A 24,933-nucleotide genomic window follows, 5' to 3' on the forward strand; every position below is an offset into this window, starting at 1 on the left:
CAGCATTCCTTACACATTGATTTTTACAGAATAGGCTTAGAAAACACGAATGACACAAGAAGTCCTTTACAAAAATATTTATTATAAAAACGCAACATTGTAGTAACACATTAATTACAAAGGGTAATCATGAAACCAAACTCATAAACTGTACAGCCAGACATAAGACAAACAGATATGTGAAAAAATGTAATCAGAAAATGATTTTACAAATCCCCTGACCCATGTCTTTTGTTTTGAGTCTTGACAGTTTGTTAGTGAGTCTCCCTTATTAAGATAATGCAGACCAATAAAACACATAGACATGCTTTGAGTGTTGCCATCCATCTCTTGGAGTTGTTAAAGCGCTTCATATCTTGTTCCTTATTGACCCGGATGAAAAGACGTGGAGTTATTGTCTTACTTGCTGGCAACCTCTGAAAAAAAAGACACAGAGCACCAATGAATTGACAAATGTCACAAGGTGAATAAGACAAATGATTTCTCTTAAAACCTAGGTTAATTGCTGGCACGAGGATGAATGCATTATTATACTGCCATAAAAAATAGTATGGACAGGAACATGGGAGGTATTGTTAGAAAGATTTCACTGCCTTTATTCAGCAATACCTTTAGTGGAAAGTCCCCACTGTGGACTATGTGTAATCAAGAAAAAAACGGTTGGATGACAGTTGAGAAAAACAACATGGCCAACTGAAGTGCCTTGTTTACTGTTCCTCCTGCAGGGGGAAAATGACTGTGGTGGTCTTGGCAGACCAAGACAGTGACTGAGGCTCATAATAAATTTTATTCGGTTGTGTTTGCAAGAGAGGAGCTGACTGTTTGCTTGCTAGCGTATCCAACATCAGAAGCAGTGAAGAGATGCTTTTATCCCTTGACCTGAAACCAGGGCCACTGACAGCCTTGATCAAGCCCAGGACAAAATAATCTGAAAGGCACCCGCTGTCAATGCATGTAATGGACTCCCATTCTCGTTCTGGGCTCTGGGCCTGGGACACTTTTCGGGGGGCCTGCCTGGAACAACTAGTTGGGGACATACAATGGATTCAATGCAAGTGAAAACCTGGGAAGGGCAAGGAATAATAGGTCGATATCGTGTACTGTGTGCAGTGGAGCTGTGCACAACAGTGTAGTCTACAATGTATTGCAGTCAGTGAGCTTGAGTAGACAAAAGATTGTTCACATTAAAAAGCAGATCTGCAAAGACAGAGACAGAGGAGAAGGAGTGTGGCTGGCAGCTGGCTTGTGACATAACACAACTGTTATAACAGTAGCAGGCAAAACTCCATGAAATAAACTTGATGGGTCGTTTATTTCCTGTGTTAAATATCATTGGTGCAAAAATGAAATAGTTACCGTCTTTCCTTTAACAATTGTGCCATTTACAGTCAATTTATTTCACCCAATTAAATGAAATTGCAGAGTAATCCTTTTCGATGGAGATGTGCCTGCCCTGCACTGTGTGCCACAGCAGAGTAAAGAGTGTAAACCTTTTTCACAATAACCAAGAAGATCCAGGTAAGCAACTAGGCTACTCATTCAGGCAGGGAACAGTGGCATGCAAAAGGCCCATAGGAAGCAGAGGGTGCTAGAGCTGTGTTTCCCCAACCTTTTTGTGTCTTGCGTAATCCCTAAGCATTTTTGGGTTACCCTTTACTTGACGTCGGCATCATACGCATGATATGAGAGTGTCTCAAAACAGTGTCATACCACAGTCATAAACATTATGTCAATGAAAAGTTATGGTCATGAAAAGTTGACATTGTTAGGGCTGACTATTCCATAACCGATTGTCACTTAATGAGAACAGTCGTAAAATGTTTATGACATTGACATCATTTTTATGACACGTTCATGACGTTAAGACACTATTATGACACAGTCATGTCACACCTATGACGCTGGCGTCAAGTGTTCATAACTTCCCCACCCCTGCCCTAGTGGTACACACACACCAGGTTGGAAAACACACAGTTTAGAGGGTGGGGTGAAGGAGGGAAGGCAGGAAGGAGGGAAAGCCTACTGTACCTGGGAGAGGGGAGGAGGGGCGGTTAGGTGGAGGTTTTCGGGACGAACATTTCCACAGGGTGGGGGGTGTTACGAGAAAAGAGCGTCAATACCTGCGGGCGTCAAGACCATGGCCTGAAGCAGGTCAGAGAGAGATATGATGCCCCTCACCACATCCTCCCTGTCCACCAGCACCAAGCGATGCACCTGCACAGATATCAGACTGGAGTTAGGGTTAAAGGGACGCTGTGTGAGATTTTAAGTCGTTTATTTCCAGAATTCATGCTGCCCATTCACTAATGTTACCTTTTTCATGAATACTTACCACCACCATCAAATTCTAAGTATTCACTATGACTGGAAAAATTGCACTTTTCATACATGAAAAGGGGGATCTTCTCCATGATCCGCCATTTTGGATTTCCAAAAATAGCCATTTTTAGCTGCAAAATGACTGTACTTGGACCACACTAGAAAACATTTGTTTATTGCTAAGTAAACTTTCATGTAAAGACCAGTTTCAATGAGCAGCATAGTTGCAGTACCTTTTTTGACCATTTCCTGCACAGTGTCCCTTTAAGGCTTACATGGTCGAATGCTTACGTGACCAAAAGGCTACGCATTGCTACTACGCTTGTGCGTTGATGTGTAGCAAAACGCGTTCTCTGAAATGTTGATATCTGACCCACGCTACATGAATTGTCACTGGGGAAGACACTTGCGTCACTGATGTGGAGAATGCAGTGATGTGCATTAACAACAACACAAAAGAACATAATAGCTCTTTATCAAAACAATTATATGTATTCATTTTCATACATATTGGTTGTTATTGTGCTTCTCCATCAATATCAGTACAAGAAAAACATTGACATTAAAAGGTACAGGTAACAGATGTGTGTAATGTAGAAGTAGAAGTGCTCTTATAGGGTTTTCACACCTGGTCCCCTTTAAGTGAACCAAACTCAGTCCTCTTTAAGAGGACCAAAAAGCGGACCGACAGCAAAAGGACTCGGTTCTGTTTTGTTCATATTGTGAGTGTATTACAAAAAGAACTGGCTGATCTTTCTGGTCCTGGTAGGCTTTTATGATGTGTCACTCTTCTTTTTTATCACACTCTGTCCTCTAGAGTCCTCCTTAAGTGATTACACGAAGTCACAAGTGTAATTTGTCAGAACTCATAAGCGAACCGAACCGAACCGAAACCACGTCAACCAAGGTCTCAGTGCGGTTCGCTTCCGCTTTGGAGCGTTCTTAAATGCGGCAAAAATGCTGAGTCACTACTCTGAGTTCGCTTAGGCGGCTGTAAGGGACCAGGTGTGAAAACACTGTTACTGATGACAATACAATAGCATGACAAGATCATGCATAGCTTATACACCAGTTATTCCACTGTATCTAATGAAGTAGATACTCTATCAGAACACGTTCTCTTTTACCGTACTTTATAAATGATACTCTACTCTACTACTGTACACCTCTGAATACACAAAGGAACATAATTAGCTCTTTTCAAAAACGCTACAGTACATGTCCATTTTCAAAAGTATTCAAAATTACATGTTTTTATTGTGACTCTCCATCAACATCAGTAAAAATCTCTGGGCCTATTTGTTGCTTGATTTTTTAAAAGATGAAAACGTTAACCAGTTTCAATGGCCCCGGAGCTACTTTGGAATCAAATTAAAAATATGAACGAAAATACCATTCAAATATAGCGTTACTGAAAAATAACTATTTTCATCGTGTGATACAAACATCTGTAGACAGACTGTCTAGAGAGACATCAGGGGGGTATTCCAAGAAGCTAGTTCAGAAGTAAACTTAGTTTACTAAAGTTAACTTGACTTAAGGTAACCTCTTACTTAGTGCAGATGGGGTTGCCGGTGGACTATTCACTATTTGCTGAAAATACTCAACTACATCATAACCACATTGCTATGGCATTACTGAGAGCAGATTAAGCCATTACAATTTTGGTGACAGTAAGATTATAACATAGACTCTGCACTAAGGGGTTCATTTGACTTAGTGGTCATCTGATACAAGAGCCCGAGGTACTCCATTTTGTAACATTTGCAGGGTATCTGTGGGCGTTTTCACACCAGGTCCCTTTCAGCCATTCAAGTGAACTCAGACCTGTGACTAAGCATTTTCTGTGCATATGTGAATGCTCCAAAGTGTACCCAGTCCCCTTGGAAGTGAACCGGAATACTTCTTGGAATACCCCCCAGTTACTCTGGTGTTCCTGACCTCAGCTTTGACAATCCTGTCCATGATGGTTTCAAGGGTCTCGTCTCCGTAGCACTTAATGACGCCCTCCACATAGCACGTTCGCCTCCTCACCGCCTCGCGCATGGTCATGTTTAGGTTGTTGTAAGTCTTCTGTGCAGCAAGATTCTATATAAGGGCAACACAATACACGGGGTGGGAGAGAGAATGTACAAGCCTATTAGCCTCCAAACTGGAGATATGTGATGTACTGTAAGCTTAAGATTATGAAATAATTTACAGTAGCTGTAGTAATGCAGAACCAATACACTATTATAAGAATATAAAAACAAGAGACAATTTCTTTTAATACAGGATTTTTGGATAATATACTGTCCTGGGCTTTCATCCAATAAAAATAGAATTGGCTGAATCTCTGAATATGAAAAGACTTCCTTTACTTATGCCTACACATCAGCTAAATATTAAGGAAACAAACTGCCCAGTTCTGTTGTACTTACAATCACATCAAATCTTGAATAAAGAGCCAGCACCTTTCCTGCAGAGACAAAACAGTACCAACATATCTCCATTAACATTTGCATAGGTTGAATAAACTTAACCAGCTGATGAGATTGTTAGATATAGTGAGGTGTGCACTGCACGCACATCCAAGTCATAAGGAGCTGGATCAAAGGCACATCAACTAAAGGGAAAGAATCACATTGATTACATTGATCCAGCTCCCAATTGTATGCAAGAGTGAGCTATATTTGGTTAATGTATGTGTAAGTATGTGTTATAAGTCTCGTGGTTATGTCTTTTTGTATTTATGTATGTGTGTATGCTACTTGACACTTTAATTTCCCCCTGGGATCAATAAATTATACTCTACTCTACTTCGGGGCGGGGTTCGTAACTATGTAGCATGGAGGAGTGTCATTCATTTTTGGAATTAGTTAAAAGTTACAATAGGCCCCTGGCGTGTAATAAAACTGGGACCAGAATCGTCCTGCAGTGATTCTTTCATTGTATTAGCCTAGTAAACCAGCGACACCTGCTGGACGCCATTTTTTTTTGGCTGCGACTGGGTCTGGCCTTGCATCGTTGTTGTGGTCTGCCAGGCTTGCCAAGAATCTGGCAAACCAATCACAACGCAGAGATTTGTTTTAAATCAAAGCGGGCGGGGTTTTGAGGGAGTGAAGACGAAGCTCGCAACGTTGGGAAAACACATCAACGAGAAAGATAGCGCTGATTGGTCAGAGCGCCGTCCTATAGGCACAGGCACGGTTTGAAAGACAACGGGTTGTTCTCATCAACAATCTTCGGATGTACTATTCATCGGGGCCAGACTAAATTACACATCCAATCTCATATTTAGGCTGGTTTATCAGGCTATAAATGTATGCCACACCCAGTTCTTCTAAATCTAAACCAGCCCTAGTTCCTCTTCATGCAACAGAAATAGCCCTGGGTGTCTGCCATGGTATAAATTTAAAGGGTCACACGGTTGGTCAGAGTCGTAGACGTAGACACACCTTTGCTGTCGACAACTGGCAGTGCAGACACTCTCCGCGCCACAAACACAGACAGGGCATCGTATAGAGTGGCCGTGTCTTGCACAGTAGCGATCTCTTTGAAGGTCCCAATGCCCACCTCATCGATGGTCTTCTGCAAGAACCTGGGCTTTGGAATCATGGCTCCCTGAAGGATGGGGAAAAGGGAAATATTATAAAAATCAGGAAAGAAAGACATTGTAAATATCGAAATAAAAAAATCAAGAGATTTCTTGTCATTGTCAAACAAGGCAACAGAATTGTGTGCGGAGCAAAAACACTGCGTGTCGTATCAATACCAAGTAGCAATTAAGTTCTTGACACCCTGACACCCATAAATAAATAAATAAATAAAGACATACATACATACATAAATACATAAATGAATAAATAAATAAATAGGTCCCCAATTCATGTGCACTTTATTGAAATATGATTGCACCAAAGAAATGTCACATATGGTTCTTACAAATAAGTGAAGAAATTTGAGGATGCGCTTGTGTGTGAGAATGTGCAGCACATTTCCTGACTTCGGGTCAATGACGGGCAGCCGGTGGATCTTGTGCTTCAGGAGGGAATAGATGGCGTCAAAGAGACTGCAGGAAGAAGAAGACATGAAACTGAGGGTGCGTTCCAATATACAACATTGTGTCCTCCACTTGTGCTTGTGGCCTCGTACCAGGGAGTAATATGTCATGATGACATCACTGACAACAGTATTATATTTCAATATCTCGCCAAAGCTCAATTGTAAAGTCATTTTCTCATTTGCCAACTGGGTGGTGAATGAAGAATAGTCCCCCCAAAAATTGTTGTGGCTAGGCTGATGCTGTGTCCAGACCAAGAGCGAACTACGCTGCCTGGTAGTGTGGGTAGCAGAAGAAGTTTCGCCTTGAATTCGCTGTATTCGCTCCAAACGCAGCATTGACATGTTTGACTCAGCTAATCACATAACGGCTCTGGCTTGACAGGCTGGGACATTCGTTGATATGAACATTCCAATTGGTTTTCGCCGAACCGCGTCATAGCGAATTTGCCTACGATTAGATTTTGTTTAATCGTTAAAATTCGCTCTGGTCACTCAGGAAGCTTAGCCCCTGGCGAATTCGCTTGGGTAGCGCTGGCCGCGTGCCCTCCATGCAGAAACAATGACTTCCGTCCCTCCATTCGCTCCGTTCGCTCTTGGTCTGTACACGGCATGACAGCGGAGACAGGGAGACTGACAGGGAGACTTTATTGTTTTCTCCATAGAGGAGGGACGAGGCCACAAGCACAAGTGGAGGACGGGAGGTCGCATTTTGGAACGCACCCTGAATCATTAGGCCTTTCAGCAAGCCGGCCTTGACCAATGTGGCCTCTTTGTGCAGTCGGCACGCTCACTCGTTGCTGAAAAGACTCAACAACATCATAACAACATTGCTATGACATTACCGAGAGCCTTCAGTGACATATTAAGACTTGGTCATTACAATTTTGGAGACCGTAACATAGGCTCTGCTCAAAGAGGTTAACCCCTTAGCGCAGCACTATGTCTCTCTTTAATGTCATAGCAATGTTGTTATGAATGATATAGTTAAGCATTTTCAGCAAGTGAATAGGGTCGCCGGCGACCCCTGCTGCAGTAAGAGGCTACCTACACTACAGGGCACACTGCCTTCATGTGTCATGTGTATTCTAGGAAGGCCGTTTATAGATGGGGATGGGTCACATAAGGGTATGAGTGTGATATATTTCACATATAGTGCATAGAACTTCCCCTACAGTACTGTGCAGTCGTAGGGTTGATGAATCAACACAGCGTCTTGTGTTACTCATCGCCATGAGACATGTTATGTCACTCTGAGTATTGCAACTGAGAAGTTCAACTGGTGCATTATTCTGTGAGTACATTCCACCTCTTTGACTTCAAGAGGTATCAGAGGATCCTTCCATGAACAACGCCTGGGAAGATTGTCATTCATCCAGCTCATGACATCCAAACAGTTTGCCTACAACTTTACTCCTTGTCCTTACAGGAATGCTTTCCATTGAAAGCACGCTAAACTTCACTTGGTAATCTGTACAGTATTCTGTACTAAACCTCACTTACTATCCTGTTATACACTTGTTAACTGTGTGTCTTTGTGTGTGTGTGTGTGTGTGTGTGCATGTGCGTGTGTCTGTGTGTGTGTGTCTTTGTGTGTGTGTGTGTGTGTGTGTGCATGTGCGTGTGTCTGTGTGTCCAACCGCAAAGTGCAAAAATCATCTACAGGGGGCACTAAAACACACAATGAGTCATACACACACAAACGACATCACATGCGTCTAGATTTGGCTGGGCCAGGAGCGCCAGGTTGCCATATCTGATTGCTCTTTTTATGCTCTGCATAGCAGCTGTTGCTTGATGCATGTTGTACAGTGTTGGGAAGTACCTGGCATCAGGGGCGATGCTGATGAGACATCGATTGCAGCACTGGAGGTACACGTCTGAGGAGGACACAAAATACTCTTAGTCTAAGCATCGGAGGAATAAGTGGTGTTAGCCTAGCATGACATGCCAGACTATAACGTGAAAAGCATGGTCTGGCATCATACGGGGTCGGTTCAGACTAGGGTGACCATCCGCGCGACAGTAAATAGGCGGACACATATTTTGGAGGGTTTGGGGGTCCCCTCCAAAGAAACTTTGCGTTTCTTAAATTCAATTTCATGCATTTTAATCAACCAGGTGTCCAGCTTAATGCTGTGCTGGACACCGGACAAGGGACTGAAAAGAGACGGACCGTCCTAAAGAGGGACGTCTGGCCACCCTAGTTCAGACAGCTGAGGGTGTGGATGAGACCAAACCATAAGCGTGCACAGATAGGCATGAGGTGGTGCTATAGCCCCTGACCCTTTGTCCTATTGACCAATTTCTTTTCCCTTTTTAAAAGATTTGAAAGGTTTTTTTTCACAATGTACTGCGGTCCATGTTGACATGATCATCTAGAAATGCATGACGATCAAAAATGCCTCAATATAACATAGCCTCTATAGGCTCCACATGCCTCCTGGACCATCCTCTAGCACCACCACCCCCAAAATGACCAAACTGTTGTCATTCAAACTGAAGCATTTGCATGCTATAACCAATCAGAGCAACAGTGACAAACCAGTCCCAACAATTCAAACAGAGGAGTAAAAAAAACCTTGCATTGCGATTAGAGGACAGGTTTGCTGTCCTTTTATGCCTGACGTCCAACTGTACAATAAGACAGGCCTGTAATATTAAGTCAGCGATCTGCATCTAAATTTGCAGTGCCCTTAGCTTGAAGCGAGCCCATCAATTCAGCTTACCCAGGCAAAAGAAAAATTAGACAATATGGTCTGAACTATTTTGAAAGGCACTGGTCTAGTTTATCAGGCTGAGGTGGTATGTGAATCCCGGCCAGGTGAAACAAGTGGATGTGCGCACCCTTACCTCCAAATGCCATTGTTTCTAATAATATTACAAATAAGTAATGTGCTAGCTGGTCTTGGAAATGCAGACTACAACTGCTAGGTGTTGGTCTTGGTCTTGGTGTTATAAAATCCTTTGCACCAGGCCCAGAACCATTGCAGTAGACAAACCTGCCTAGCAGCAGGAAATATTTTGCCTGGTGGTGAGTCGGTCAAGGACTGCACAGTCGGACGTCATGTATGTGAATCCTGGCCAAGTGAAACCGAGCATAAAATAGACATTGACTAAGACGTGGTGTCAACAGCAAGGCAAGACATGGCATCAACAGCATGGGGAAATCCCTCACTATCATGTTCGCACAATTCGCTGAATACAATGAGCAAGCTAATGTAATGTAATGCAATGCAATGAGCTACTGTATGCTTCAAAGAAGCAAAACTGAAAGCCATTCATCTCTGCAGTTAAAGCAACACTATGTTATTTTCTCAACTTTAAAATAACTTAAAATCCAAAATCATTCAAGTGGTTCATCGACTTATGTGAACAACAGGGAGAAAGGGACCCCGTTGGATTATTTGGGAGAGCAGCAGACCATTCTGGTACTACAGTTCACGATCAAAGACAAGTCAGTCAAAAGAGTGACTAAAGTCGAAAATCACTTAGTATTGCTTAAACGGAGGGGGGCAACATAAAACATAATACTGCCAATATAACAAGCAAACGGATTATGCCATTCACAGTTCTTGAAAAACAGGAATCGAAAGCATGAGTGAGATCAGTTTACAGATCACTTGGTGTCAGTATCATGCTGTCACATGGGGGCCGACTCAAACTAGTACCTCCCATCCAACCTTTCCGGTTGTGGACGTCAAGATAAAACTCAAAGGTAATTTTCTCAATTGCAATTGGGACGTTTTAACACATTGAACTTTATTAAAAACCTCTGTTTGTTTGAGATGAATGAACACATTCTAATGAAAGATGAGCGTCTTAGCGTTTAAATGCAACTTAATGCATAAGCTGAGATATTTAGGTTTTTATAGACTGAGGGCAGCTTTCCTTAAATAAGGCTCAGACATTCAGCACCCTTTTTTGCAGGTGCCGCCTTAGGCATCAATGGGTTAAGGGGAAGAGTCCCCAAAAAGTGTGTCTTCCTCGGCTGACAGACATTTCTGTTTTCTCCACGGAGGTGGGGCGTCAGTGACGCACAAGGCCACACAAGGAGACGATGGGAGGTACTAGTGCGGAATGCACCCTTTATCTCTCGGTCAGTCAGCATGTACAATGCAGCACACGGGCCCGGTCATTCTCCGGTTCATTTACTTTGAGTTGAATCACCTCTCCAAGTCTCAATCTGGTGCTCCTCCAGCTCGTAGATTTGGACCTGTGAATAGAGCAGTAGAGTAGAGCACACAGTAGAGTTACTTTATTGATACCGGGGGGGACTAAGGTGTCAAGTAGCTTACACATAATGCATACAATGAACATTGCAAAACATACATACACACAACAGACAGTTAAGACGGGTCAAACAGGAAGGAAAAAAGACAGAAGGAAATAAAATAAAAAACATTGGGGAAGCATCTTGGGAGTTGAGTTAGATTTAAAAAAGACTCAATTGACCAAGAAAATAAGAATGTTGTCAAGTAATAAGTCTGATGTAATATTAGAAGTAGGTTGGAGGAGGTGGGCTGCACACCTTGAATCTTTCTTTGCAGGTGCAGCTATCTCAATGGAAATCACTTGAAAATTATAGAAGACGCGCAGCACTGCTAGAATTGCGGTCAAGGTTTTAATGTGAAAGCTGACGTTTCGGTCAGTCAGACCTTAATCAGAGTAATATTAGAAGTAAAAAGAAAATTACATAAATAACAATAACAATTGTCTGGTGGCAATTGAAGTTATCAGAGTGTTATTCTTTGAGTAACATACATTTCATGTGTGAAAGCTATATCAGCAGTTCCCTATACATTGCACAAACTGATTTCATGTAGGCCTACATGATGCATTGTAATATACAGTATACTGCTTGTGTCAAAAAACAGGGGTGAGTTTCTCAAAAGGGAAGTTGTTAGCCTGTTATCAACTTCGGTAGTTGCCAATGGGAAAATGCATTGAAAGCAACAAAGTAGCTAATGTAGTAAGCAACTTTGGTTTCGAGAAATTCACCCCAGTGGTGTTATGCCACAAAAGTAGTTGATGCAGATGGGATCGCAGACCAACAGCTGAACTTGCATCATAACAACATTGCTATGACATTGCTATGACATTATCAACAGTCTTAAAAGATTAAGACTTCATTACAGTTTTGATAACAACAAGCTTATAATAATAAAGGCGAGGTTAAGAAGCATTTCATCTCAAACAACTTTCTGAAGCAAAAGCCAAGAACAGCAGTGGTGGCTATGCAACTACAGTACAGAAATGTCCATGTCTCAGTAACTTGTCAATTGTTACGTGTTGTCTGTCTCATGATGTCAAAATGAGAATTGTTGTGTCCGAGTGATGGCACGCATACACAGATGGAGACGGACATGAAGGTGCTGAACATTAAACTGGTCTTTATTAACTACTGCATAATTATAATACAAGTAGGCTTCCACAGTGTCCTTGTGGTTCAGAAGAGCATTGAATGGGAGAGCTCAGCATTATATAGCCCCCACCTAAACTCATGGCATTATGGGAAGTGAAGTTCAATTGTACAGTACATCTATACACAACAAGAATAGTACAATAAGAAGCACTATGTTAGCAGACAATCCTGACCATGATCTCATACCACCCTGCCCATATTCCCAAGCATACCCAAGGAACCTACCATGGGTGACTTGTAGTAGCGATGAAGAATATTAATAAAATCAGTGATGGTGAGCATGCCTGTCAACAAAGAAAGAGAGAATAAAACTGTGAAGAAAGTCACTGACAGCTGTATGCACTGTATTCATGCTCATGCTGCATTCTTTCTCTCTCTCTCTCTCTCTCACACACACACACACACACACACACACACACACACACACACACACACACACACACACACACACACACACACACACACACATACACACACGCACATACAATGAGTCAAATAACGAATTGGGGCTGCTATTGCCTGGGTAAGGGAAGTGATCTTTGTTTCATAGGGTTGCAGGTTTGAATACCAGGAGGTGGGTAACATTGAGTAAGGCACCCACCAAAGCCCACATTACTTTAATGACTGTAACCAATTCCTTGCAATAGCTAAGTCGCTTTGCATAAAGTGTCAGCTAAGTGTAATGTAATGTAATGAGTCATGTAGCAATACCGACAAATCGTTGTGATTTGCTGTCCCAAAGAGGAGCAGCTCGTAAGCCATTGGCCACCAGTGCGAAAAAGGCCTTCTTCACCTGAAAACAGAGATAAACAGCAGAGTTAATTTATTATATTTATAAGGCCTTCTTAACCTGAGAACAGAGATATACTGTTACTTCACTGATAAAGGAAATTTTTGTTTTACCGCATACAAATTATGCACATTGCAAGACACATTTCACACACCTGTCCTGCACACACACATGGCCGTAGTTACATTTGAGGCTAGCGAGGTCCGGACCTCGCCTATCGTGAGAGGTTTTTTTTTTATTATTATTATTATTTTAACGGCAAATATGACCAACTGAAACACACAAAAACATCTATAAACCTTTGTGAAGCGTCCTTTGCAAACTGTGGTTAACATCCATGTGCTATGTGTTCTAGGTTTGCCTTTGTGTTCTGTTTTTGAGAGTAAACAAGATTGATTAATATCGCAAGTGGTGCGACTCGTGGGGGAGAACGCAACTCAGCCGACATCGCAAGTGTTTGGTCGCGTTCGTGACAGAGCATTGCGCAAAGCAAAATTACCATGCTTTCTGGTTGGAAAAATGCATTGAAATGGCAAAGTGTGCGTGTGCAGCCTGCGCAGTAATGTGCCGTCACGAACGCGCCCATTAAGCACGCGCTTGGTGAGATCTCCGCTAACAGAAAGCCAACCGTTGTATAGCCTACATAAAGCTCATGCGTAACAAGTAGGCTATGGTGTCTTAAAAAGCCATTTGAGTCATTATTTTAAGAAGGCCGGCTGCTGCATCAGCTGCTGCATAAAGGTAAAATATCCGTGAAAGGTAATTGATTGTAAATTGGAAAGCATGTGATAAACACTGACAGAGGAGGTCACCGGAACATCTTCAGGTGTGGATATTTTCCTGTTAATTTGGACAAGTGCCAAGACTATCGACGTTGCCACGTCTTCGTCAGAGTCAATCGCAGTAAAATATCCACACCTGAAGAGGCTCCCGTGACTACTGTGTCTGCATAGCCGTGACGCATCAGATGGCTCAGGAGCGCGGAGGATAGGCTACTTTTCTTTCTCGTTGATAGACTTTTGTCTTCTGCGCTTGTGAAGAACTATAACAACTAAATAAAAACAAAACGTTTGATGCGACTCTAGGAAGAAAAAAGTTTACTCCAAAATAGGTGGTTTGCACTACAGAGATAGCTATCCCTGTATCTTTGGAGGAAAACAGCTGAAGTGTAATTTCATTGGGAGAAAAATATGAATGGCTGAGCAACTTGCCATCTGAGGATGTAGCTTATTGTGCAACTTCAGGGTCAGGTATAATAAAAGAGGCATGATACCAAAGCATAGCCATTCAAAGGGAATAGGCTGAGTTGGCTGAAAACTACAACATATTTATTATTATAGGCCTACATGTCTACATATTTACTATTTCACATTAGGCCTATACATTCATAGAGGAGGGCCCTATATATAGGCCTGTGTAGCCTATATTTATTTATTTTATGAATTCATTTTTAATTTATATTTTATATTAATAATAACATTTCGGCGCGCGCTTCTCGCGCGAATCATGGACCTCGCCTACTTCACATGGCTGGCTACGGCCATGCACACACATTACACAGAACAAATACCGTATAACACCCATCTTCATATTCACACATTAAAGTGGATATCCACAGTGCATGATGTTTATGTTTACGTGGGAGAGAAAAAAGTTGTGTAATCTGATAGAAACACTGCCAGAAAATCTCAACAATTTAGTGAATGTTTGGAATGGAATTTTACTACTAATGTTCTGTCAAACATTTCACGAGGCTTAAGTTGTGTAAGTAAACAAGATCTTGTGATGTTTGAGCTCTAATGACTAATAGTTTTCGTTCTGTGATGAATGACAGATTGGATTTTGAAGTTCTCACCTGTAACGTTGTGTCAAATACAACTAGTTTACAACTTGTTGGCATGGCATCGTAGCAACAGTGTTTCTTCATGAAGTTCATGTGCATCTGGATCGGATGCTGTTAAGGCTGTCAGATGGAAGAGGGAAATGAGCTACCTCTACCGAATCACACTAGGCTACTCAAATCACAAAACAAGCGTAGAAAATGGGTCGCTTCAAGGATGAAAATATGTGGCAACATAATGTTTTGACGCATGTGTAGACAGTAAAGAGATGGTTATATAATGGATACCTGTGTTGATCTTGGGAAGCTCATCTTTAGATGCTTCCTGCCCAAGACAAAAAAATAGAAACGTCAGCCAGTTTTAGCCTGCCATTTATGTTGTCCATTACAAACTGCATCATCAGTACCAGAACACTGTTTGATAACAAACTGGTCAAGAACAAGGTTGCTTTCGGGCAAGAGAAGGGACGGTGCGTTTTTGATGCACCCCTGTGCGCTACTACTCCATGCATCAAAACCTTCACGTCCGATTTGACGACGAATTATATGCCCATTTCTTTTTCTTACCTGTTTCACAGTTTCCATGCTGGGATCGTCTCCCGTGGAAACGACGTGACCCTTTCGGCGCAGCAGAGCGGTTTCTGGATCGCACAGGGTAGCAGGTCTAAATTGGGAAGCGGGACGCTCTGACTGGAATGCCGCAACGAGTCGGACGTGAGAACTAGCCTACAGTACGGCGTGCGTAGAAACCAACTGACTTGGTGCCACAGACACAGGGCGTCTCGAGTTTAAAAGACAGGTGGAATTTTAAGGTTCTAGTGAACAGCAATGTCGAAAACAGCCGTAAAGTTGTCCTTCCGCTTCGGCATGGCAAAGCGCTCGGGTGTTGGAACGCAAGCGCGCCTACAGGTTGATCTATATTTGGCTACCGTGCACTGAGGAATATGCGGTTTAAGATAGCCTAGTAGTCCACTCCCTTCACTATGGCAAACATCAGAAAGCGTTGTTTGCACATATTGCCTTCATGTTAAGCAATATGAGACTGAAACAAGATTTTGTTTTTGAAGTGTCGATGCAAATGAGTGACAGTGAAACATTTCCAAAACATACCCCACATACACAGATCACTAGGGTACTCGTAGTTTTATTTTCATAACCTGCCAATGATGCATATAATAATAATAATAATAATAATAATACAAATATAACATGTCAAAATTATATTAAATGAATATTAAATATTAAATATTTACCAAAATTAGCGTAGCCTACCACGCTTTAATAAGGTTAAAAAATAGCTTTCTTGTTTATACCCAAATATAAATATTTAGTGTACAGTAGTTTAGTTTGGTGAATACAATGTGTGCATAATAGAGTGCAGAGGGTTTCTTATAGCTTAGATACTTTCGTTGACCCAGCTCTGTTGCCATTTCATTGGCAGGTGGTGCATTGGAGTGCAAGTGTTTGGTCATAACCACACCCCCCACCACTTGACACACATTTCCTCTTCATTTCCCAATCCAGTTCTGCCCTTTAGGCTATTTATTCACTTCCCCTCCATCCTTCCTCAGTCCTTCTCCATCATTTCACCTCCCGTTGCACCATTGTTGTTCATTCACATTTTTAATCCACTTCCTCCTTCACTTTGCTAGTGTCACAGATAAAGAGTCCTCCTTAACGTGTGGCTTAGGCTAATGTGGTAGCTCTCGTGGGGTCTCGTTGTCTGGCTGTGGTCGAGCACCAGTCTGTTGACCTCGGTAAGAGCATCGAGCAGTGGCACTCTCCTGTCAGGCAGCACAAACACAACACAAGGCAAAGCAAAGCAAAGCAAGGGGATTAACACCAAGAGCTCATTACTTCATCACCAGAGCACCTGTTGACATGATGAGGGGCCTGACCTTCAAGACCACTACTCCCTATTGCCTCATAATATAACCAGTGACGAATGGAATGGACAGGATGCATCGACTAGGAGTTAATGGGAGAATTAGAATGACTTGCAGTAACCCCTTAATGCACGCCGTACCTCCAGTGGCACGGTGTAATAACATTGAAAAGTTAGGTAGGCCTACCATAGTACTGCAATACTATCACATTACACAGGGCCTTTAGTAATGCAAGTGGACAGGATGACGACAAGGAGTTAATGGGAGAATTAGAATGACCTGCATTAACTCTTGGCAGTCATTTGTAAGCAGTTAAGGGTGTCAGGTTTGTAGCCCAATGTTTCTCGATTCAATTCCCGACCTGCCAGGTTGCTGTGGTGGGGTACCCTGAGCAAAGTTATTGGTATGGTGTTTTGTAATGGGCACAGCCTGCTGGCAACATACAACATGTTGACATATATGGAGGGGGTGTGTTTGGGCCTGGGTCTTCCTCAGAGTTAAGGGATCCCTCATATTGTCCCATGTTAAGTCTGGTCAGCCATGACCCCAAGGTCACCGATGTAGAGACCCTTACCTGCCGCGGCATCTCAGCAGCGTGGAGCTTAGAGCCTCCCAGTACACAGACTGGTGCCCCCTCCTCTCCAGCAGCCCCGCATCAGACACACACACGCAGCTCAACGCGTCTGCGCTGACGGGGATCGTTGGAACGGCATCTGTCTGCCAGCAGGCACCTGAGGAGGAGGACGATGGCCCACCACCGTCCGTCTCCAGATGGCCGTATGTCTGCGAGGAGCACCACAGGGATGGGCCCTGGGTCTGCTGCTGCTGAACCTTGTGGAGTAGAGAACAGTAACTTTTATTAAGCCCGAAGGAAAGTAAGGTGTCAAGCAGCATACATAAAAATACAATAGAGATCAAAGTTCATGGTAGCCCTTGTGCACAAGCCTTCAGTAATACAGGTGCAGGTGTGAGGCAGGAAGACTTAAACAAAGATGAAACTGAAGGAAAACACTGCACACTGTTTATTGTTCTGTTTTCTTTTATATTTCTATTTAATATACATATATATATATATATATATATATACATATATATATATATATATATATATATATATATATATTATGGGCTTTAATGCCTTTAATGGACAGGACAGTGTGAGATGGTGACAGGCAGTGAGTGGGAGAGCGAGATGGGGGGCGATCAGGAAATGGCTTTTGGGTGGAACCGAAACCCAGGTCCCCGGCGCAGCAGTGCAGTGCCCTACTGTTTGAGCCACGGCCGGGCCTCTTTTATATTTCTTCAAGCAAACTTAAGAGTAGAAATACAATTTAGACCATAAGCAAAAAGTAATCAGTAAACAGTAATCAATGTGTGCCGTTTTCTGAACTTTCATCCTTGAACATAATAAAAAGGAGACAATCCGCACACTTCAGGTCTATTTTTGTGCAAAGAAGCTTTACTTGACTTGCAAGCTTTCAGTCCTTAGACCTTCATTCTTGAACATAATAAAATATATAATACAGATTTGCTTACTGCACATTCAGACCGTACGTACATTGTAAATCTGGATGAAGAATAGCTTAGGTCTGCCCCTCAGCGCCGGGCAGCTGAGGGAGTCGAATAACTGCCTGACGGCATCCAGGCTCAGCCCTGGGCCGTGGGACTCGGTAGCCAGGATGTAGCCATCTGAGCCGCGACTAAGGAGACAGCAGATGAATGCTAACGAGCCGTGGAGGTCTCTGCTTTGGGACGCTTCCACCAGGACTCTGCGGGCGTCCTCCAGACACAATAGTGTATGCAGTGTGACCCTGAAGCCCAGCCTCTCAAAGGTTTCCTTCAGCAAGTCTGTGTGTGGGAGAGACAGCGAGAGAGAGAGAAGAGAGAGAGAGAGAGAGAGAGAAATATTTAATCACATACACTGTAGCAGGGCTGCTGACAGCTTTGACAACATTATTTGAAAGACCCTCCCATCCAATAAATGAAATGATGACCGAATTCTTTCCCCCTCTCCCTGGGCCCCGGGACAACTGACCCCTTTGTCCCCCCTCCTAGTTGGCTTCCCTGGATGTAGTCAAAGTCACCCCAGATGCCGATGCGATAAACTGATTTAGACTGTCTTGGCAACGGGCCCAGACTTTTTGCCGTTTCCCATGCAGGACGCATGGGAAGGAACAAGGCAGACAGTGTCGGTAGTGATACAGAGGAGAGAGAGGAGAATGTGCCTACGAAATGTCCTCGATGTTTTGAATGGGGGCTGTAGCATAATGCTGAACGAGAACAAGACAATCATTGACTAAAGCACAATCGTTCCCTGTATACAGTACACAGATGTGCCAGTGAGAAAGAAAAAAAATTAAAAATGCTGAAATGGTTATAACCACAGATTTCATCCCTGCTTCATTATTGAACTACAGTAACCACATTTTTTAATCACAATACTGTATATTACCATAATAATAACATACTTTCCATTTTGTACTTTCAATAATAAAAAGAAATGCTGAAATTGTGTGAGAAAATCTTTCTCACAAACCACTCGCATACACAAAGCACTCACCTCCCTGTGAACCGATGCAGTCAATAATGACACACACACCTCGTGGATTACTTTCCATCCGGTACTCTTCAGAGGCCTGAACCATACAGATAAGAACAGCAACAGGTACTTAGTTGTCTGAACTTATTTTTTAGCAACTTAATGAATTTGTGGATTTTCACTGTCACATCAAACAAGGGGTGCATTTCTGGTTGTTAGCCATTAGCAACTTCGGTAGTTACCAATGGGAAATTGCATTGCAACTAACAAAGTAGCTAACATAGTTAGCAACTACGCTTTCCAGAAATGCACCCAAGCTTTGTTTTGAAGTGAAGCAGGTATACAGTAAAACAAGAGAGTGAGTAGTGGAGTATCATTTTATTTATCCTGAGGGAAATTGGGTAATTGTTGAATTAACACTGTAACACTGTACACTGTAAAAAAAAGTATTTCACCTGTTGATTATGTATTCCTGTTTCAGGCACTGACAATTTCAGCGGTCTTGATACTAGAAAGAGAAGAGCGTAATTCAATGTGGGAGAAAAAAGTACACAACAAAAATAAACAGACATAATTCCACACACTTCTGTTGTCATCTGGTGCATCTATGAGAAACTTCTTAGTTAAAAAAACAAAAACAAAGGAAACTCAGAGCTTCAAAGATGATTGACACCTGTTTTATATAGCTGTGTTTTTATGTTTATGCCCTCAATTGAAATGACCTCGACCTGGGTCCCCAGATTAAGATCATTTGAAATGCTTGAAGTGATGAAGTATTTCTTATAGTATTAAGTATTAAGTAAGTATTAGTATTAAGTAATACTTATTGTAGGAGCCTAAATGCAGTTTATTTTAGTTAGAATATTTTTTATTTAAAAAGATGCAAAATCATAAGTAAGATAATTATTGTTTATTATTTCATGATTCTAAGGGATTTAAAAAGATTTAAAAATACTATTTACATATGTACAGTTCATTGATATTGTGTGAGTAAGATATGACTTTTATTGTGACATCTAAAAAACAGCCTTTGGGAGAGATTCATCTTCATGCCAGGGCATGCCAGGGGAGCGTGGTCAGTAGGAAGCAGAAGGAGATTGGAGTGCAATAGTTTTTTGACCTCGCCCTCAGGCTCTCCTTTGGACTTTGAAAGACTTTATTTTGTGGATATATTTTATGTTTTTGTAATGCTGCGTTAAGTTTTCATATAAACAGTTAAAATCAAGAAGTGGACTCGTGGATTTATTTTTGGAGTGTTTTCGATACAAGGGAGTCTGACGAGCGTCAAGCTAAAGTTCCAATTAGGACCATAAGAACCTACACTTATCTCTATATTCATATGACTTCATAGCAGTGGCACAGTGTGGAAATTTACCTAAAGATGGTTGATGAGCCTGAGTCAGTCCAATTTGACTAACAGATGAGCCAGGAGAGGCATTGGGACGGGAACAGACTCCCCTCAGTGGCTGAGGAAGGAGAAGAACATGTAAGTACCAAGACTGCACTAGAGGGCAGTGTTAACAACTACCACACAAATACAGAAAAGAAACATCCCAAAGGCCTTACATAAATAAAATAAAATAAAATAAACAATTAAGCAAGCACTATTTATAGAGTATTCATTAAAATTGCAAAATATACCTCTGAGGTGTGTTGCACATGTTTCCTAGGAATATCTGAGAAGATAAAAAGTAAACTGATATGTATTAGTAGGAGGATAATTGGTCATCGAGAAAACATTTTTCCCATGAACATTGAAAGGAAACATGCATAGCCACAAAAGAATCTGCCCCAGTGACAACTACTATGTAGGCTTGTCAAAGGAATGAGGACATCACAGCTTCTTTATGCATTGTAACGAATTTACATTGCCATTTTCTCTGTTGTCACACAATAAGGTACAAACATTTGTCTCTATGTGTGCTCCTCTGTATGGTTACCTATAGAAAATATGTCCATTGTACATACAGTATGTAAACAAGTGTTTTAGAATGAACATATGCATAACCTCTCAAGGGAACAACACCTGAACTTCTACATTAAATCATGTGTGCTTTCTCCAATATGCATGTGCTTGAAGGAGCAAAAAAAACCATCCTCTGTTTGAAGAGGATATTCTCTTTCGTGTTGAAAATCTGAAATTCATTGACTGAAGTGATCATGCACTGTTCACCAAATAACCACATTACCACATAATCAAGAGCCATGTACCTTTTCTCTGAAAGCTCTGGATCTTCTTCACAAGGTCAACTCTGTGAATTCTCTTAAAGGCCTGCTCAATGATTTCCAGATTTTCAGAGGAGACTTCATCCAGTTTCTCCAGTTCCTCCACTACATCTAGAAAGCTCTGTAGCAAAAAAAAAAAGTTTGTCAGTTGAGATGAGGTGAAGTCTGTCAGTTGAGGTGTGCCTTTCTGATAATACCCTCAGCCAGTGGAGGTGTATCTTTCTGATGATGACACCTTGAAGGCTTTTCATAACAAGGAATTGTAAAAAAGTGCAAATTCACATTTTGACAATTTAAAAGTTAAATTCATATGTGGGTGGAGAAAAACAGCAGGCAAGGGATTTTCCTAGAGACGTGAAATATTACCTTTTCAATAATTTGCTTCTTTTATTCAAAAGAATGCTTAAAACTTGGTGTTTTCATACTGATGTAATGTCAGACTGCATACGATGAACAAAAATAAAGGAAAGTTCTTGGTGTTTAATAAAGATTACAATTCTGTTCCACTTTCATACACCAGCGGCCCTAAACATCAATGCAGCAGCCCACACTCTTACAGTGTCTCTGTCCAGCTTCCCTCGCGATAGCTTTCCATGGAGCAGGAAGACCAGAGAGTGGAGGTCATCTGTCCCAACGTCATCACTCAGATTGGCCATCAACACCCTAAACCAAAACACAAAGTCAAGGTTCAAGGTCAAGTTCTTAAGTGAAGGTCACACAGTGATAAACCAGAATGGACTGACATAATGAATGTCAAAACTCTTCTATGTAGTACCGAAGACATCACATGACTTCATATGAAAATGATGTATGGGGTAATCGCACATCCACATCTGTGTATCCCAAATGTAAATGAGACACTGTAAGCATTACAGCTTCAAAGTAAGTATAATTCTAAAGGCCCAGTGACTGGGGGCCTTTAAAAGTATGATAAGACAAAAATAAAAAGTCTAAAACTGCATTGCTTGATCTAGCCCAACAAAAAGTGCTTTTATTCAGGCTGTCCTGAAAATGAATCTATGAATGAATGAATGTAGCCTATACACGACGATGTCACCTACACTACTGTAGTGGTTTCCAACATCTCTTGTAAGCGGCCCATCAATCTTTGGTAACCCCAAAGAGGGCTTTAGGGCCTTTGGTGATCTCCTTTAGGGGCCGGACCCCCCACTAGCCACTAGCCACCACTTATACCATAATTTACAGAAAACAGACAGAACAATACATAGGCCTAGTTGGGAGAATAAAACACAGCAAGGACCTGTATCCAGACAGGAACTGACAGCTCTTCAGCATGGCCTCCACCTCCTGCCGGTTCGTCCCCAGGACTGTCTTGAGTATATCGAAACGCTTCAGGTGAAACATGAGCTCCATGAGGATCATGCGGGTGGACGGACTGTTCCCACGGGCCTCGGCCAGGGAGATAAGGGCCCCACGCAGGTCCTCCACACAGCTGTCAGGGAGAAGGTCGGCGCAGAGGAAACGCAGGGTCCTTAATTCGTCTCTGGACAAGCGGTCAGCTATGCGATTCACAGTGCCTGCCAGTCCATCTCCCATAATAAAAGCATGGGTGTGGAGGTGCTGGAGGTGAATCAGATGGCAGCCAGCACCATTACCCCCTTGGTGTAGAGTCTTTTCCTTTATGAGATAGCCTAATTACAGCATATCTTGGTGATTGTAGACACTGGCTTTCCCTTTCTGTTTGGATTCAGGGCTGGAACCCATGGTGATAGATGATGGTGAAACTGATGACCTGTGGTGCAGAGAATGTGACGACGATGACTAATTTTGTTTCAGTAACATTTCCTTCATTTAAATAGTCTGATCACTGACCATGAAATGAAACTGAAAACTTCAGAGGAGCTTGCCCCCGACCCCCACCCCTCTGCAATTCCAACAAGCCAAAAACAGTTGAATTTTAAAGCAATGTGAAATTATTATGAAAGACTAACTGCTTTTCAAACCAATATGACCCAGTTTTAGGCTAAATGCTGTTTAGTACAAGAGTTAGGCTATGCTGAAATTACATGCTCTTTAACGCACGCTTCGCACTACAGATCAACAAAGGAGATGCGCTTCTTTTTTTATTTCGAATAGAGCTACTCTTACCATAAAACGATGTTATTCGAATGTTTGCTTACCTTGATTCCACTGACATAGGCCTATCCATTTTTGTAATATGGACAAAGTGAAAGTAGAAGTGTTATCGTGACGCACAACTAACCGCTCTCCAGTCACTAGTCCACTCCAATGTGCTTCCTTGAGATAACCGGATGTTTTGGAAAAAAAAACCCTGTTCTGCAAACTTTCACACAAACTACGCGAATTTCCAGTGAGATGTTCCCTACGAACGCAACGCTCTTTGATGTTACTCCTAAAGCATTACGTAATGCGCTTTTGAATAAACAATGGGAAAGAGGTGGGGAATTCCCTAAGACTCCATTGTCATGATTTAAAGGTGCAAACAAATAAAATAAAAATAAATAAATAAACTCTCGGAGTCTAAAATGAATAGGCTTCAACAAAGCAATCCACCGACATTGTGTTACGCGTGAAGAAAGCCTCAAAAGCTAAATAAAGGTCGTGTTTATTAGCCTATTTAAAAGCAATGTTGAATGTCATACATTTCACTTTGTCATTAGCCCTACGTTAGAAAATGATTATGGAAAGAATTTTATATAGTTTACGTTATATGATTTAGTTGGTTCCATCATATACAGACAAACACGCTCTTCTTCCATATTTTATTAAAGTGTTTATTTCCATATTTGTTGAAAGTGCAATGTGACTTATGTGCTGTCAATCATAGGCCTACACTTTAGCTATATAATATGATTCCACGTTATTTCCATTTTCTTGTATTTTCTTCACTCTTGATCTGACATGACCACACATGACAAACTGCAATAGACATCAAACCAAATGTGTAGGCCATATAGACATGCCTCTATGAGATGGCAACTGTGATGCTTATGTACACTTCTTGTGTGCGCTGTGAGACATGTATAAGTTAACAAAAATGCAATGCAAAGTCATTGTGATTCTTATTCTTGAACAGAGTTTAGTGTGGCATCTTCAAGGTATAGTATGAAGCCTAATAATTTTAGTTGAATTCATCCTGCTCATTCACAAAAAGTTACATTTTTCAAAAAGTATTCATTATGACTGGAAAAATTACACTTTTGATACATGAAAAAGGTGGATATTCTCCATGTCCGCAATTTTGAATGTCTAGTAATAAACATTTTTTGCGCAAAACTTTACTTTGTTCATACTAATAGGCGAAATATTAGTTTAGTTCTTAGTAAATGTCCATGAAAAGGTCAAAATTGGGAATAGGCATCACAGTCACAATGAGAAGCATAGTTGCAATGCCTACTCTGGCCACCATCCCCTAAACAAAGACCTCTTTCAATTTTTCTATTTATATTTGTGGCAAAATCAGTGCAGCAGCATTGAACAAAGTAACTTAGTTAAAGTGATTGAGTTTCAGTTAAATAGATACTGCAGTTGCTCTTGTAAGGGTGAAAGTGAAGTACATGGGGAAGGTGCAAATTACACACCAGAGAGGAGGTCTCACACACACCATAGTTGTAAACAGGAAAGTCGACAAATAGGATACATGGGCCAGTTGTCCCGGGCCCAGGAAGAGAGGGGCTCCAGAATTTGGGCCTACTTACATAGTAGTATGTATTGGGTGGGGGGCCCTTTCAGATGACTTTGTCTTGGACCCAAAGCTGTCAGCAGTCCTGGTTGTAGACAAAGGTTTAATGTAGAGATGACGTTTGACCCAACCTGCCTGGGGTGCATTTCTCGAAACCTTCCTTGTTTTTGAAGTGAAATATAACCATGCACTACAGACTGTCC

At 41.7% G+C, this 24,933-nt stretch overlaps 2 protein-coding genes across 4 annotated transcripts; both read right to left on the minus strand.

Moving 5' to 3' along the window:
• Positions 1-176: 176 nt before the first annotated feature.
• prkag3a (protein kinase, AMP-activated, gamma 3a non-catalytic subunit) lies at positions 177-15,449 on the minus strand. Of its 3 annotated transcripts, none has more exons than XM_063211812.1 (13): positions 14,983-15,449; positions 14,704-14,740; positions 14,431-14,538; positions 12,497-12,578; positions 12,011-12,069; positions 10,516-10,576; positions 8,186-8,240; positions 6,244-6,370; positions 5,757-5,922; positions 4,740-4,777; positions 4,261-4,407; positions 2,121-2,214; positions 177-416 (listed from the first exon to the last, which is right to left on the minus strand). In XM_063211812.1, the coding sequence occupies exons 3-13, from the start codon at positions 14,515-14,517 to the stop codon at positions 400-402; spliced, it is 933 nt and encodes a 310-aa protein (XP_063067882.1). In that variant the 5' UTR covers positions 14,518-14,538; positions 14,704-14,740; positions 14,983-15,449; the 3' UTR covers positions 177-399. The 3 variants fall into 3 exon arrangements, with proteins under 3 accessions (XP_063067882.1, XP_063067883.1, XP_063067881.1); XM_063211813.1 differs by having other exon boundaries at positions 2,029-2,214; positions 10,531-10,576; positions 14,983-15,447; XM_063211811.1 differs by having other exon boundaries at positions 2,029-2,214; positions 14,983-15,447.
• A 116-nt stretch (positions 15,450-15,565) lies between these two features.
• Positions 15,566-23,486, minus strand: cflara (CASP8 and FADD-like apoptosis regulator a). Its single transcript, XM_063211810.1, has 11 exons — positions 23,208-23,486; positions 22,328-22,819; positions 21,624-21,729; positions 21,052-21,187; positions 20,482-20,516; positions 20,216-20,306; positions 19,296-19,348; positions 18,862-18,937; positions 17,860-18,149; positions 16,876-17,132; positions 15,566-16,199 (listed from the first exon to the last, which is right to left on the minus strand). Exons 2-11 carry the CDS (start codon positions 22,621-22,623, stop codon positions 16,070-16,072), a joined length of 1,470 nt encoding a protein of 489 aa, XP_063067880.1. The 5' UTR covers positions 22,624-22,819; positions 23,208-23,486; the 3' UTR covers positions 15,566-16,069.
• Positions 23,487-24,933: the final 1,447 nt, after the last annotated feature.

Source organism: Engraulis encrasicolus, chromosome 12 (assembly GCF_034702125.1).
Source record: "Engraulis encrasicolus isolate BLACKSEA-1 chromosome 12, IST_EnEncr_1.0, whole genome shotgun sequence".
NCBI classification, from domain to species: Eukaryota; Metazoa; Chordata; class Actinopteri; order Clupeiformes; family Engraulidae; genus Engraulis; species Engraulis encrasicolus.

Bases quoted from the DNA above. Each gene is read 5' to 3' on its own strand.
- cflara (XM_063211810.1), bottom strand. From the start codon at position 22,623: ATGGGAGATGGACTGGCAGGCACTGTGAATCGCATAGCTGACCGCTTG. The intron at 21,730-22,327 runs GTCCTTGCTGTG...GTTTTGGTTTAG, and splicing joins CAGTTCCTGTCTGGATACAG to GGTGTTGATGGCCAATCTGA. The intron at 18,150-18,861 runs GTGAGTGCTTTG...TCCCACACACAG, and splicing joins CTGCATCGGTTCACAGGGAG to ACTTGCTGAAGGAAACCTTT.
- prkag3a (XM_063211811.1), bottom strand. From the start codon at position 14,517: ATGCACATGAACTTCATGAAGAAACACTGTTGCTACGATGCCATGCCA. The intron at 6,371-8,185 runs GTACTTCCCAAC...TTCTTCCTGCAG, and splicing joins AGCATCGCCCCTGATGCCAG to TCTCTTTGACGCCATCTATT. The intron at 4,778-5,756 runs GTGTGTCTACGT...TTGTCTCTGCAG, and splicing joins GCCAGTTGTCGACAGCAAAG to GAAAGGTGCTGGCTCTTTAT.